At 35.1% G+C, this 17,426-nt stretch overlaps 2 protein-coding genes across 2 annotated transcripts in view; one reads left to right on the top strand and one right to left on the bottom strand.

The window, feature by feature from the left end:
- The window catches only part of LOC117326722 (multidrug resistance-associated protein 1-like), a 33,918-nt gene extending 33,038 nt beyond the window's left edge, over positions 1–880 (bottom strand). Inside the window, 1 exon segment of the mRNA XM_033883445.1 lies at positions 799–880. Coding sequence (XP_033739336.1) covers positions 799–828 — 30 coding nt within the window. The 5' untranslated portion in view covers positions 829–880.
- Positions 881–11,369: 10,489 nt separating this feature from the next.
- Positions 11,370–17,426, top strand: part of LOC117326951 (USP6 N-terminal-like protein) — a 32,295-nt gene continuing 26,238 nt past the window's right edge. The window contains exons 1-2 of the mRNA XM_033883755.1: positions 11,370–11,414; positions 15,828–15,915. Coding sequence (XP_033739646.1) covers positions 15,909–15,915 — 7 coding nt within the window. The 5' untranslated portion in view covers positions 11,370–11,414; positions 15,828–15,908. The remainder of the gene's footprint in view (positions 11,415–15,827; positions 15,916–17,426) is intronic.

Raw genomic sequence — 17,426 nt, 5'->3', positions numbered from 1 at the left:
CAGAAGGTTAACCAGACAACTACATCTGTGTCATTTTCAAATATAAAGTGATCGGTCATACCATGTGCCTACGGAATGTGGGTTTTTCCCACAACAATGCTTCTGAGGGATGGGGAGGAACAAAAGATTCAATGCAAATTCATTCATGTCCATATATGGTATATCACTGCATATTACACAATGTATATATTTTTGCTGAAATAGGCAAAAATGACAGCATTGTCAACTTTACATGAAGATTGAACCTTATTTATACAGATATAGGTGATAAAAAATATGGTAAGTTAAATATATATCTTCAATTGTATAAATGTGCTAATTATATAGATATAAATGATGATAAGTTGATGATGGTCCTAAAATCTTTAAATTTGGGTAATTTAAACAAGTTTGAAATATCTTTAAACATTTAAATCTAATTGAAAAACCTACAATTAATCTATTAAAGTATATCTACCTGAAACGTATTCTGTTTCTATAAGATACCGTGGGTGTTTTTTGGCGTTACATATATTGCAAGTTACCCTACATTTGTAAAGGTCAGTATATGGCACGGAGGCATGTGCAGTATGTTATAGGATTTTACAAGTCGTACTTTAAAGAAGTGCATGCATGTTTTCAGACCAAGTTCATTGTTAGGAATGAATCTAATCTGCCTTCATGAGTACATAATATCGGTGTGTATATCAGCCGAACACAGCCGAGTTCAGCTGTACTAACAAAAGCACAGTATCGTCAGCTAGCTAGACATGAATGACAGGAACCGAATGACAGCAGTCAGGAAACCGGTGTACTTACCCAAAATGTTCCATTGCAAAACTCCTCCATAGCAAAACGACTCGGTGTTATTGCTATGAGTTTAGCGAGAGAAGACTAGTTATAAATCATATTTTAGACTCCAAGCACCTGTCATTTACCTACACGTGTGTTAACCCGCATCCAACACATATGCTTAAAACAGGTTTCCTTCGGTAAACAAATACAATACAAACTAAAGGGAAATAACTCGTAGTGTAGTAATATATTCAGGATGCATGTTACTTTTTCTAAAAAAATTAACAATTTTCTCAAGAATAAATCATGCGTTTTCCCGTTTTACCTGGCGAATTCAGACTATCAGCTTACTAAATGATGTCGTACAGTACCATTCATATCAGAATATTAATATTTCTTTTTGAAAAATCTAGGTCATTTTTATTTTAATTTTAAACAGAGATCTATTTACTAACTGTATTTTTCTTGCATTCTTCACGAAGATTCCTTGCAGTTTGAACTTTGAACCGTCGCAATCTTATATACTAGATATACAGTGACGTACCAAAAGTCTTTCACGTTTTTTTTGTTTTTTTTTATCTTTGTATGTCCAATTTTATCCAACTTTTTCACGACTTTGTTGATAAATTGATTTTGACAATTTTTGGTTATTTGATCATTCAAGATTTCTTCTCTTAATATAAATTTATCTAATTTTCCGTTTTGCATTTCTGGAGTAATACAGAATTATCTACACTGCTTATTTTTGTGCGACGTTTTATTTCCTAGCGCCTGCTCGTGAGGGAAAAGCGAAAAATCGTCATTCTAAGTCGCTAGTTTTACTTTGTATATATACGGCGATTTATCTTTGATATAAATAACATTTACTTCTTGCTCCTTTTTTTCATTCGAACTATAGGACTTAAACATTATAATTGAATCATCATGCATCAATTAGAATTCCCCAGCACAGCGATCTTATATCGCTACCGCTGTAGGTGGAACGAAGGGACTCTGATAGACCGGAATGTCTTAATTTTTTAATTGGACCTTAGATAATTACTATTTGATTCAATCTTGTATTGTGTAAGTTAGTCCGAACTGTTGTCGTTTAATCGGCTTTTTGATGTCGGCAATGCCAGACCGATATAATAAAAAAAAGTTAATATAATTTCAGAATAATTAAGACTACACGTATACTTTTCGTTGTATATGTTTTAGTGTTCAATATACATGTGTTTCATTTAAACATGTTTTATTTGAATATGTATTTATGATATTAGACACAAGTTAAGAAACTTGTACTCTGTGTAATTTCGTAAAAGCATTAGTTAATGTACAGCGAATGTCACAAATGAAGATGAATATACCATTCGAAAATAAATACTCAGTATATGATAAAAAAACAAAAACAAACAAAAACGTGAATCACTGTGTCAACATATTTCCCTATAATAATTACAGCAATATTTGTCCATAATGCTGTAATTGCGAACTGACAAAATGTCTCTGAAATTAATTTACCGACGCCGTAATCCGAAGGATTCTGATGTTGTATCGGCCTTTCGAAAATTTGATATGGGCCTATTTGAAACCTTGGGTGATAGGGTGGCACAGTGGTAACATACTTGCCTTTTACCTAGGCGGCCGGGGTTCGATTCCCCGATCGGGCGTGAAAAGGTGCGGGATCACCTGTCCGATCACGTGGGCTTTCCACGCGTACTCCGGTTTCCTCCCACAGTAAGACCCCTCACGTACTTCCATCCGTGCCAACAAGTGTGATTAATATAAGTTGATATAACTTGTTTCGCAATTGTTGTAAAATAATGTATCTCAGAATTGAGGAATAAGTTAGTTGATTATGATTTATTAAATTGTTCCGAATGTTAAATATATTCTTAAATTAATTAAAATAGAGAAACGATTTAATTTTCAGATAACATATCGGAACATATAAAAAAAATCTCAAATCTAAGAAGATTTAATACATTAAAATAATATACAGTGTATCTGACATGATACCCTTCAATCTAGATCTAACTTGATCACTCATATTTTGTATATATAACATTGAAAGCAATGAGTTATTATTGGGGTTGAGTTCAGCCTTATCGCACCGTCGGAATTGGCGCCCCGCAATGTGAAGAGCGACAGCGCGTCATGGGGAAAGAACGCACCAGTTCGGCAAAATTACACGACAATGCCACATAAAAATTGTGTCGCCCTGTCGCCGCATTGGCGGAGTACTTTTGTCAAATGACGCGTTGTCGCTCTTCGCATGGCGCACTGTCGCTTGGCGCCGGCACCATTGCGACAGAGCGACATGGCCGATATAAGCCATTACGATAAGCAGCGGACATGATATATATAAAAACACCGGCAATAAGACACTTTCAAAACACCCTGTTGGTTTGTGCACTCAATTACCATAATATATAAAGTATATTTCAAAGAGATATTCTTTGTCGGACTTAGGTATCAACACGCACGAGAGAAATGGAATAAACTTGGGTCCGCTTTTATAACCAACGAAGGTAGAATAAATGTGGTCGTCTGTCCATCCGTCCGTTATAAGTAGTCATATCGCAGATCTCTATCGTTCTCTACTCAATTAACCAATAGGATAAACAACACAAGATATAGAAATGTATTTCACTGCGACAGAGACATTGCGACTGATTTATTAAACAGATCATTTCTTACACACAACAGCACTGATGTTATGGACAAAATAATTGTATGCATCTACAATGTACAAACCATGGATTTCATTTGATTATAAATTAATCATATCCAAACTACTCCCCATATCATTGATTACTAATGAATGTGTATCATTTTTAATCAATCAAGTATTTAAATTACATTTTCGCCAAAACTCACCCCAATATTTTTAATTAAATCAAAGTACTGGAAGTACTGTAAACGAACATTATTGTTTAACCCCAAATCAGTAATCTTCTAAGTTTAAAGTTGATAAATTTACTGATATTGGTTTAGAAATTAATTGCAAATAATCTGAAATGTTTGCAGCTGTTCTGATATGATTGTACACATGCATGTTTCTGTAAGGTCCTAATTGAAATTGGAAGTTTGTTCATTTATCTTGGATGGATGAAAATAAAATATGTCGGGAAGGCATCATCAGTTATAATACAGCCAGGACTCTGTGACCTTATTGATGCCGACTTCTAATATGCACTAAATTTAGGCTAGTTCCATCGTTAGTTTGGCATATTTCAACTTAATATGATGAAACACACATAAAGAATTACTGAAAACCAAAACCAGAGCTGCTAATCAAGGCCCGGATTAGGAATGTATCCTATTGAAACTATACTAAAGCATGTATGGTACTTCAAAACAAACAAGAGGCCCAAGGGCCTTAACGGTCATCTGACTCTAAATTAAAACCCTTATATTATAGTAGTATGCATTCTCTGTAGCAAGAATATAGTGACACTGTTGGCCATGGTGGCCATCTTGGATTTCTGAATGACCCAATAAATAACAACACTTGGTAAGGACCATCTCAGGATCATTTCTGGTAAGTTAGAGCTGAATCCCGCCGGTGGAATTTGAGAAGAAGTTTGAAATAGATGTTGTTTAGGAAAACCATGATTGCGCAATCATGTTACAAAATGGCCGCCATTGCTGCCATGTCAAAGTTTTTACGAGGCTGAAAAAATAACAACACTATGTTGACTCGCCTTCCTTGAGATCCTCATCCATTTCCAGCTCAATGGCACCAATGAAACTTGAGAAGAAGTTTAAAATGTGTTTTTCAAGAAGGCGACCGCGGCGGCCATCTTGGATTTCGGACCGACCCGAAAAATAACAACACTTGGTCAGGATCATCTGAGGAACATTTCAGGCAAGTTTCAGCCCAACAGCACTGGTTAAACTTGAGAAGTTTAAAATGTGTTTTCAAAATGGCCGCTATGGCGGCCATCTTGGATTTCGGATCAGCCCGAAAAATAAGAACACTTGGTCAGGATCATCTCAGGATCATTTCAGGCAAGTTTCAGCCCAACAGCACTGGTGGAACTTGAGAAAAAGTTTAAAATGTGTTTTTCAAGATGGCGGCTATGGCGGCCCTTTTGGATTTCGGACCGACTCGAAAAATAACAACACTTGGTCGGAATCATATCAGGATCATTTCAGGCAAGTTTCAGCTCAAAAGCACTGGTGGAACTTGAGAAGAATTTTAAAATGTGTTTTCAAAATGGCGGCTGTGGCAGCCATCTTGGATTTCGGACTGACCCGAAAAATAACAACACTTGATCGGGATCATATCAGGATCATTTCAGGCAAGTTTCAGCTCAAAAGCACTGGTGGAACTTGAGAAGAAGTTTAAAATGTGTTTTCAAAATGGCGGCTGTGGCAGCCATCTTGGATTTCAGACTGACCAGAAAAATAACAACACTTGGTCAGGATCATCTAAGGAACATTTCAGGCAAGTTTCAGCCCAACAGCACTGGTGGAACTTGAGAAGAAGTTTAAAATGTGTTTTCAAAATGGCGGCTGTCGCGGCCATCTTGGATTTCAGACTGACCCGAAAAATAACAACACTTGGTCAGGACCATCCCAGCATCATTTCAGGCAAGTTTCAGCTCAATCCCACTGGTGGAACTTGAGAAGAAGTTTGAAATGTGAAAAGTCTACGCACGGCGCACGACGACGGACGAAGCATGATGACTATAGGTCATTCTGACCCTTTGGGTCAGATGACCTAAAAACTTGACTCCTTTTGTTCTGGAATCATTTGATGTTAATAAATCTTGATATGAGAAGATATACTTCTGGTATAATTACAGTATTGCAAACAATGTGATAGCAACCAGATAAAGACTATCTTCATCGAATAATTCAGCAAACAGAAAAAGAAAACTTCGAAGCTTCATTTTCAACTTCAAACCTGATCACAAAGATTACAGTCCATTCGATGGGATGACACATTCCCTATTTATTGTCCTTTTCCAATGTTGATCATCCAATCATACTGTACCACACAGTTCAGCAATGTAATTGCACAAATCACACCTTTATGTGGAGAGAACATCTTTGGGGGTGTTATAAGATTCCATAACTGTATGCAAATTTGTGAAGCATTCCATATCTATAACTATATATATACCGTATGTGTATATATTTACACATCAAAATTGGAATGACACAGGAGATTTGCAACTTTAAGTTCACCATCAGTCATGGGAGGTTTATGTAAAATGTTATATTTACCGGGGTAATTAGTAATTTTGAGAATATATTTATGAAGCTCTATTCTGTACTTTCTACCAGTGCTTAGAGAATGGACACAATTATATGTTCTCCAATGTCAAAATTAATCATATGTAAAATATTAGGGGTTTATTTGACCGAGAAGTATTTAATTTTTTTGTAATCATTCGCCATTTGAGACCTGATTGCTGTCATAGTTGAATTACCAAAATGGACCTGAAATCAATATTTTTAAAAGAGAATGATCAATGATTTGAATATTTCATAAACATAATTTAATACATCGTTTATTCACTTCATTCAGATCTTCAGACACCAAATAATTTGTGAAGTAATATAAAGAAATATATGAACCATTTTGTTATTGATTTATAGTTCACACAAGTAAGCACTAGATGTAAGCAGTACGTATATGTACCGCTATCTACTGGCATGACTTTGAGTACAGTAGACTACACTGGCTTTGTGGATATTGACAGGCTAGCATATATTTACATACTAATTCAATTTTAGAATTGAAACTGAAATCTTGTAACAGCATGGCACTAATAGTCATCTGAACATTTGTTGTATATTGAAAAAATACTTAAGGTAAATATTAACTCATTTGCTTGACTTCAATTTTCAGTTTATCAATTCATTGATTACTCCGTGTTTGAAGTATGGTGTAGTGAGAATTTCAAGTCTTGATCATGACTTGATGAACATTCTAAATTAACAAATTATTAAAATGAATTTGAAAAATAACACAAGTTCCACAGCAATATTATATAGAGAATCAATCACAATATATCAGAAGTTATAAAACTACAAATAACAATTAACGGCTGAATATCAAATTAAGTGAATATCACAAGTATTTTTGCATTTGTTTTTAGATAATCCGGATTTCCGTTTTCCGTTTTTTACGTAGACGTAGTGCATAGTAAACGTAGCCATGTAACAGCTGATTTTAATCAGATTGGCTTAACATGAACTTAACACCGTCTCAGTAGTTCGTCACAATCGAAAATTTAGTCGTGAATTCGGTATTTTGCAAATGATTTCAAAATACTTCCAGGGAAATGAAAAACAAATTCATATGGTCTTTATACACACACCAAAGATTACTATATTGGGTCCATTCTCTCGTAAAAATATCGATTTTGGGTCCACTATCGGCCATTTCGGCAATTCAACTCTAACGACAATCGGGCCGCGATTCGCAAATGAAAAATTAATTTAAAAATCGGTCCTGTAATATTTTACATATGATACAATTAGGCATTGAGGAACATATATTTGGGTCAATTCTCTGAAAATAATGCCAATTTATATTATAATTGAGCCCCATTTTTCTTCGCGTCGGTATTTCCAAGTCCGCTTCACCTGTGGTCCGTTTCAGTAAATATTCTCGTCTTTGCCGAAATAAAACCAAACTATATAATTGTTCATTTTAAACATGACAACAACTGCCAACCACACGTATCCAAAAATGTTTTTGTTGATATCATCTGAATATTGCCGTAGTTATCTGTCACTTCGATTGTAAACCCCATGCCAAAGTCATGGAAGAATCGACCAATCAAATTGGTATAACTTTTGATTTCCGTAATCTTGCAGTTACCTCCCTTACAACAGTAAAGACGTTCCAAGTATCGCCTACAACAAGAAATCCCGTGCACATAACAAGATATTATCATTTGCATTTGATGTATTGGTCGTTTTCGTCAAATAGAAATGGTATATGGAAATCGATGACATCGTTAACGCTATGACCAGTCATCCTGACCACAAATACCACTTTATTGTAAGCCTATACATATGTACAGTTCTTTCTCGCAAACACGTACAGTAATCTATGATACAACGTATCGTCTCGTATGCCGTTTTTGATATATTTCTTTCTCTAAATTATATAAATACACACCTAGTTGAAAATGATGTAACATTCTAGAATATATATATTACACATTTAAGTAAATCGCGGACATATTTGCAGACCTATGCTATAATGTCAGCCGTTTTGGAATGAACACGGAAGAGCAAAACTTTCAAAACATCCGGAGACGAATGCGCCTGCGCAATAGTTGTTTACATAAATATATTGACCTGGAGTTGTTCGCAAAGTTCAGGTTCATTTAGTCTTCACATTTCGCTAGCGTTATGCATTTCTCAAATCTTATGCATCTTGAAAACATCTACTGAATACATTTCAACATTTTCGGCAAAACTATTATATAAAACGAAGATGTTTTTGCACATAAATTATTTGAAGCGTAAGGCCATGGGGGCAGCCATTTTCATTGAAACAGACAGTAGATGGCGTATTGGTGAATGTGGCTACCAAATATGGTCATATTTCTCAGTCCAGTTCTTGATGGCAATAACCGAACATTAATGTTCGTTTAAAAATAAATAAATTTCAGGTAACACCGTAAGGATTTGCACGTGCATATCGCAGATACTCACGCCACCTATTGGCACTGCATATCATAGAGAAAATAATTTCACGCTTATTCCGTACCCATCAAACGGTTGAAATTATATGTATACCATCCGACAAAGTGAACGACTTGAGATAACTATGATACTGATTAGAATGATATGTTTATGGCAGTTATGTCCCTTTAGCTTTGTCGGCAATATTAAATTTTTTACCTGATCTCATGGTTTTTGGAGATCTCAGGAGACATCCGCTTGCTATTGAGATTAAAACCAGAATAATAGAAGCTTAAGAGACCGAGATCAGTAATTGATTATATAAGATTCAATTTATGGGTTGCATCTTGAATGCATTAAAAGTTTATTGAATAATTATGGATTTTCCAACGTCTGGTTTAATCAAGATTCTATTATCCAAATTGGTTTCTTTTACAAATAAAATTGACATAAATGGCTAATTCAAACAAAACTGGGCGTAAACATGCAGAGGCTCCCCAAAATCCACCACCTATGCAGAGGTTTTTTAAATGCAAAGTTATTTTTTGTTTTATAAGTTCGATATTCTATCTAAAATACTTGCTTTTACACTGGCGTAGGTAAAGAACAAGAAATAACTATTCACCTGTCAAAATTGGAAGCTGGAGACACATACCAAGGAAAACGGAACGAAAGCGACATTCGTGATGAATATCACTATATATTTGAATGTTTGACTTTTGATAATGATACGATGAAGTTTCTCAGTCTCAAAATTAATTTTTAGACAGTGTACTCCAATTATATGAAATCATGATGCTTTAAAGAGTATTTTCTTTAAAAAGCTACGTACCTTTATAGAAAAAGCAGTCATATATGTCGCCCTCGGTAATTATTTAATTAAAGTACATCTAGGCCTAATTGATCTATACGATACTTTCATCCCTCTGTATATCTGCGCATGCGCATTGCATTACATGTATTTTAATTATAACATAATTTTCTGTCGTCTATCTCTGTAAACCATTTTTGTAAAGGTGTTGAGATAATAAACAAATAAATGAACAAATTTCAAATTTTGAAACTAGTTTAATAATATACATATTTATTGAAAACAAAATTAAAATATTTTTGTAACATGACTCAGAAAACTTCCTAGTTAAAATTTGAATGATAAAATAAAATAAAGGCAGACATTTTGTTTGTACAAACAATTCATGACGTCACGTTTTTGTCTATATTTTGACGTCACAGTCGATTTCTTGCTGGAGCATCCAATGAAAAACGTTCCATGCTGTATTTTAAACTTGGCCCAGTGACGGATCCAGGACTTGATGTGCCGAGGGAGTAAAGATTAAATAGAAATCTGAATTTATTTAAACTCTACCGAGTTATACCCTGAACATGGTTTCTGTAGCAATTTTTTAGGAGTCGATAAATTTCACTACTTATTCAAATGTACACTGTCTGAAACAGACGTGAGAATATGGTTGAGAGGGATCGAGAGAAAACAGAATGTTCATATGTGAAAAAAATGCAGAAATGGACATTGACCTTTGACCCTAGGACGGACGTAGACAAAAAGACAGAGTGATTGAGTCACCACTTTTCTCTCGTGCACACTACCATATCGACACAGGTACGTGGTACATATGACATTATGACATCCTTCCCGCGCCATACTAAATTCGATTTCTGCCTAGCCAGAAATAATTTTGCCTATGCATAAATCGAATATTGCCTAGGCTGAAATATTTTTGCCTAAGCAATATTCGATTTTTGCCTAGGCAGAAATAATTTTGCCTAGGCAATATTTTATTTTTGCCTAGGCAAAAATATTTAATTATGACATCCTTCCCGCGCCATAGTCACCTGTATCTCTAGCTGATACGGGGCCCTATAATCATTTAACTATTATTATAGCTTGTAACGCTCTTTTAAAATGTTTTTTAACCTAAACACTTACACAACCTCCTTTTAACTCGCACGTACATTTTTTGTTTCAAATGTTCAGTGTTTTGATATAAGAAATATGAAACAAATACATGTATAAGCGGAAAAAAACAACAAAAAACACTTCAATATGAGCAGTAAACATAACTCATAGCTTGCACGAGACAGCCTTTGATAAAATTGGGACTTATGAATAATTCAAGTTTTTAAATTAAGATTTTCTATATTTTAGATATTTCAGATATTCAATAACTTAATTGTACTATTGCTACTGTGGTATTATAACCATTTACAGCAGTAACCAGTGTTTGGTTTGAAGTGATTTACACTAATTACTATCACAAAATTAATTGAATCTCCGGAGGAACCGGTTCCTATGGATGGACCACCCGCTGGGAATCTAGCTGTGCTACACAGGTAAACGCGACTCCTCTCTCCACAGGTGGGGTCCTCGTGACCGACTCCTCTGGGACCTTAATTCACACCTTCTGCTGTGAACTATAAGCAGTGTTTGAACTATGAAAGAATACTCCCTTTTCCCCCTCTAATGCTAAACTTTGAAAACAAAATAAAATAAAATAAATAAATAGACTGTACGAATTAAATCATTTTATATGATTTCAAGAGAGCTTATAAAGCTATTTTTTGTATTTATTTATTTATTTATTTATTTATAACTTCGTTACATGCCTCTTGCTAGCTGCGATAACGTAGCTCTGGACGACGGACAGACCAATTTTTAGCCTCTAGCTATGTCTAGCTTGTGCACTATAAAGCTCTTCAGAAATATTGTGTATTAAAATATTTATTTCACAAAGGCGTAAGTCTTTACTAATTTTACGTTGAACACAAATAATACACGAAAGTATGCCAAACTAGTCCCACACATTCAATGCAAGGATCATTCAATTTTAAAAACAACACCCTCACTGTGACAAGCCGAATAAGAATCGAGTTTTGTGGTGCGAATCTGTGGCTACCAGTCGGCAGATATACGATGGGATTTTCAAGTCACGTGACATGTAAAAGTGAGCTTCCTGTAGAGCACTTCCAGTGGACTATAAGAAGTAGGTATAAGCATATCTTTGCTGTTTTTGTTATAATTTTTCACATTTTTGTAATTCTAACTCCACCTAATGACAAACATAGTAATTTAGGAGGAAATGTCTTCGTTTGTGTACATTCTACGAACAGGTGTCTAAAATTGCAGCGGCTAATGTGATGGCATTCGACTGTCTCCTCCTCCCAAAAAAGTATCAACAAACAACTTTATGTTCTCGGTATCATGATATGATGTACAAAGGTGGCTATTTTTTGTATATATAGATATATATTTGTGATTATCTTTCTCTGCTTTTAAATATTCAATCATTGAATTGTGTGTTAAATTCTATTCTGTGAGTGGGTGTGAACAGACGACAGGCGAGCCGGAAAATCAAAATAAACATTTCGTGTATACGTCACATCAGGTGTTCAGTACCTATCCTGTATATAATTCAGGATAATTTCACACACCTGTTTTAGTTCCGTTTCATTGTTTTGTCATAAGAAAAGACATCCCACTGTATGTAGAAATATGTCCCCGTTTTAATGTCAGCCCCGGACGTAACGGATGCCAGGAGTTACACCCATGTGTATATAACGTTGTGTATTGGCCAGGGGTCATTGTGTCACATTGTCTGTATCGATCATATACAAGGTAGACTCTTCACTGAATAGAAATTTCAGGTGTGGTCGTCTGAAAGTTAAATTTAGCTTGCAATAGGTCTATTATTAGAAAACTAGACCTGTTAACTTCTCAAAATATTTTGGTCAAAATTTTATGTAGGCTAATTCCAAAAAAGTACACTGTACACATGCATTAAAAAATGATTATGTCAGGTTTTGGTTTCATGATGGGTCATTATGGAAACTGAATTATGTGAGTATGTTATGTAATATTGTTAGTTTTACTTTGGCTGAAAAACCTCTAATAAGTTGTTTGCTACTCTCAAAGTCTGATTTGTTAAATGGTTTCAAAGTTAATTAAACAGTTCTTTAAACATTAATGTGATGATTTTCTAAACACTTTGAATTTTGTTGGTGTATATTATTATTATTATATACATGTATAAAAAATAGACAAGCGGAAAGACCACTAATTATGTATATATAATGTTAAGGATGTTCATACAGCTGTAGAAAACATTGTTTCTAATTAGCTCAAGCTTCTACATTGAAATTGAACACATCTGAAGATTCTTATATAAATCTAAATCATATCAAAGATTTATGTTTTTGATTTTGGCTAGGAAAATCATAAACTTTGTTTTTATATAAAGCCAGCACACTGTACATGACATGTACAGTACATTATACGTATAATATGTATTGTTTATGTTTTTTTGCATGAATTCTTTTTCCTTAGATTATTTATACAAAACTGTTAATAAGCATTGGTAATTGTGAGTTTGGTCCTTTCACCTGTGAAAAATACATGCTTTAAAAAAATCTTTTCTATAAAGGAATCTTTTAATTAGGAATCTTAAAAACTCACAAAGTTACAATTTTGATTGATGATAATTTATTTGGTAGAGTTTTTGACCCATACTCAACCATATATTCCATTCAAACCAGTTCTAAAGCTACTGCAATTCAAAAGAGGAAAACAGAATACCTACCCGGTACTACTTAACAGTTTTATTGTTTGTGTGGTTTTGGATTGTTTATACTGTCCATGACACCTATGGTCATTTAAGGATGACTTTCCATGTGTGAGATGAATGTTTGTGTATTTTGGAAGGTTGTATGTTATAGTGTTTGTCTCCTTCTGATAGAGTAAAACTGATGGTGACTTTATACTATAGTGCTAGCTCAATGAAGTATACTGCCGAAGACACCCAGCAGGACACCCCACCTGGTTTACATTATACTAAATTATAACTGCAGGTAAACCAGTCGCATCTCTCCCAAAAATGCTGAGAACTAATGGGGAGTATTGGCTACCATTTTATAGAATATGGTATGTATGTCTCGACCAAGGGACAGAACCTAAAGCCTTCCTCAAAGAGGTTAACACTCATGATCAACTAAAGGCCAAAAATGAGACATAAGAACATTGTTAAGAAAGAGAAGAAAAGATAAGATCCCAAATTTAGTCACTCTTGCGATCATGCAATTAGGGCAGCATGTACCATTCCTTAGGCCCTACCTGCAGGGCAGCAATTTATTTGTAAGGTACACCTGATGGAAAACTTCATCTTATTATAAGAACAGAACCAATTTCATTGTTTCTCTATGTATAAGCTGACATTTGCATCTGGTGTCATATATTGCAAATCTTTTTATGCTTCTGTCGTGAAATGGGTGGGGGAGGGGGGGGGGGGGCATACATTGTTTACCCATATGTCTGGCCGGTCCTGTCCTGCAGTCAGAGTGTAATTATGTAACTAGCTAATCTCAGGAACTGCTGATGTGATTCCTCACCAAACTGTGTTTTAGGGATTTTAAGTGGCAGCGGGGACATTTATGTCTTACACAGACTTTTTCAAGTCTATTAATAACCTTTGTAAACAATTGGAGTTTATGATTAATTATAACAAACTTAGCAAATGGTTGTACCTTGTTTTCATTGATAGGCAGTAAAGATTTAAGAGAAGCAGATGTATTGTAAAATGTTTAATATTAATTGCTGATTAAAATCTTCATTTATTATTTATCATCATACAACGAAAAAGTGAAAAAATGCCCACTCTGGTTAGGTGCTATGAGTATTTTGTTATAATATTATGCTTTGGTCACAACCCCTTCTGATTAGTCTTAGGATGTATTCCCGGCATGATTTTTAGCCATTTTGGCCTTGCCCCGGCTGGACACCAGACATGGCCGGCCCAGTGGCCGGGGCTCTCAGGCAGCATCGGGGAGCTCGAGGTGCCCAACGAGTTTTAACTTGAAGTTAAAAATTTCTCGGTGTCCCGTATATTTTCATAATCGGCCACATATCCTTCACACATCGTTTAAGTATCGTCCGATATCCGGCCGGGAATCGAGTGGTTATCACACTGCATCAAAATCGCCCGACATTCGGCCGGGCCTGGTACAAGCATCGTTCATTGTCTGTAGGATACTCGGGCGATATTCGTATGATGTCCGGTGAATAGGCCGGTTATCGCCCGGACATCATAGGATAATCGGCCGATAAGTATTAGATGTTCGGTTGGTATGCACTGGAAACAGACGCCGTACAATTACCAGATGGCCTCCGGACGGTGCCATTTATGTAAATGATATGTGTGAAAAAAATTTTAACCAGTGTTGTCCGATGTCTGAAAAATGGCCAAAACCAGCGGTGTACTTCCGATTACCCCCTATCCCCGGATACCGGACGATCTTTGTGACCATATATAGCATTAGGTGTATACATGCAAAAGTGTATTCTCACCACCTGAAGAGATTCCAATTTCTCCTACAATCTGCGTTCGTATCCGCCATGAATGAATTTTAACGAAAGCTGACCGTGTCTACGCGTCAAAGGTCGTTGCCTGAATGACACAACCGCAAACACACTCGTGCTTCGCAGGTAGCATATATAGCGCCACCTAGCGGCCCACTCTACTATAGGAGAAGTTAATTTCGTTCTTATTCCGCCTAGTCAAACGAAAGAAATTACATTTAGTAGAATGCTTCAGGTATGAACATACTGCACTCACACTGTGTGTTTTGAGTAAAAAATTTGCGACTTTATTTCAATATTTGTAGAGACATTAACAATTCATGTTTCAGTGTTTCATAAATCAAATCAAATTTGCACCTTGCTAGTTGAAAGCCTGTTATACTTTTTAGGTCACCTGAGACGAAAGATTTCAGAAATTCCACTTGACCCTAACTGATACTGACAATTTCAGAGGTCAAATGGCCATTTGTCAGAAATTTGGTTTATCAAAACATAAAATAGATATGTCCATTTGATCCCATAAAAGTTATATATATTTTTAGGGGAGTTAATTATATATATAACCAGTCTTTTTTAGAATCCCTGATAAAGTCTATTGTAGATCACATTGAGTTGATGTCATTGAGAGCGTTTTGTATTTGTGCGTCACAGAACATGGGTAACACCATGGCCAACTATGTCGTAAATTCATCACCGTTATATTTACACTACCGCTATTCCAATAAACACATAGCTAGAGAGTCTAAATATAGGCCATATGTTTCCTTATTAGCAAGAAAAAATACATTTTGTTCTTAATATGGCCAGCTGACAGTCAGAATATATATACATGTACATATGTGTTAATTGTTTGAACAGGCCTAGGGCAACCATGGCCAATTGACCTTCGACTTTTAGCAATTTCAAAAGTCAAATCGTTATTTCTAAGAAATCGGCAGATTCAAACCGTATCTCAAGAGTCAGTTCTCATTTAGAGGGTCAAAAACAAACTCTCAAGGGGTCAGCTGAATGCCCTTTTGAAATAATGTTGTTTTTCTTTTCTTTACAGCGAGAAATTGAAAAAATGTGAAACTTTCTGAATGGATATGACAGGTCACATTTTACAAGACCGTGGAAGGATTGCTAAAACATGATGAGTAAGTACATCTATACTGTGTTTGGTTTTCCCTTTAATTTGCAGAATAAGATATCAGGCTATATCTATATATTGCCCTGGGACCTTCTAAGTGGGTCAAATTTGAAGTACATGTACTTTTGAACAGTATGACTGCAGCTGCTTGTTGAACACTTAACAGTAAATTACCGAAGAGTAATTTCATCAATTATTTATGATGTTCGTTGCGTTACATGAATGTAATTGCATATTATTTTATTGTTATAAACTCCTACTTCTGAAGAGTATAACGTTGGTTTACACTATGACGGTTTTGAAGTCTGAGCTTTAAGTCTTTGCATCACATATTACTCTATTCATCCTAAAATAAGCCCTCTTCCATAATGTAAAAGTTTGTGTTTTTTTCCCCATATTATTCCTCATATAAGCACCCTCCCCTAATGTGAAAGTTTAAAATACAATATTTATACTCAAATAAGCCCCTTCCCTAATGTGAAAGTTTAAAGTACCATATCTCTCTTCAAATAAGCCCCCTTCCCTAATGTGAAAGTTTAAAATACAATATTTATACTCAAATAAGCCCCCTTCCCTAATGTGAAAGTTTAAAGTACCATATTTATCCTCAGATAAGCCCCTCCCCTAATGTAAAAGTTAAGCACCATATATATTTGACCTCAAATAATCCGCCTCTCCTCAGTGTGAAAATTCAGTATATATTTATCCTCAAGTTAGCCCCTCCCCTACATTCAGTACAATGTATTTACATTTGAAGGGCTTATTTGTGAACGACCTTTAGCTTATAATTACTATTTTAAAATTGATTATTCTACAAAAATGAAGAGGGGGGCTTATTTATGGATAAATGCGGTATCAAGCCACATCTGCCACTATTTGTAGATTTCATATTGGTGAAGTGTGGGAAATGATTTTCAGGACATGGAATGCATTATATTAGACTTACAAGCTACATTTTACTATATATAGCACTCCATCATATTTTTGTGAACCATCTTTGCTTTGTAATACACTACATTGTGATCATGACCTTGCCAATGCATAATGTATTTTGAAAATGCAAGAATAAATTTCATTAGTAATACTGCAGTGTGCTGCTTTGTGCAATAGCTTCAAGTGGCTATATATTTTGGGCTACAAATTTGTCCCTATTTGTAATATGTTTAAGTTTAAAGCTATTCTCAATTTGATAAATAAAAAACCCATTGATTACAAATAAGATCCGGAAGAATGGCAAATGTATTCTTTAGAGTTTCCCTAATCAAAGAATGAGAGCAGTGCCAGATGCCCAATTAAATAAAGAAGACATTTAATTGAGAACACAAAAAAATGGATTCAGTAATTAAAAGGTTTCAGTTTCCGCAACATTCCTTAAATTTTCCAGAGGAAAGCATTACAGAATTTTAGTTAAATTGAAGTTCAATAGCTAAGAGTTTTTCCTTAATTCCAATGTAATACTTTCCAGTAAAAACTTTTAAGTTAACTTAAGGAATTAAAGAGAACATGGTACCAGTAGCT

Source organism: Pecten maximus, chromosome 5, assembly GCF_902652985.1.
Source record: "Pecten maximus chromosome 5, xPecMax1.1, whole genome shotgun sequence".
In the NCBI taxonomy this organism is placed as follows: Eukaryota; Metazoa; Mollusca; class Bivalvia; order Pectinida; family Pectinidae; genus Pecten; species Pecten maximus.
The sequence above is the reverse complement of the archived record's forward strand: the minus strand, read 5'-3'. Positions and strand labels throughout refer to the sequence as shown.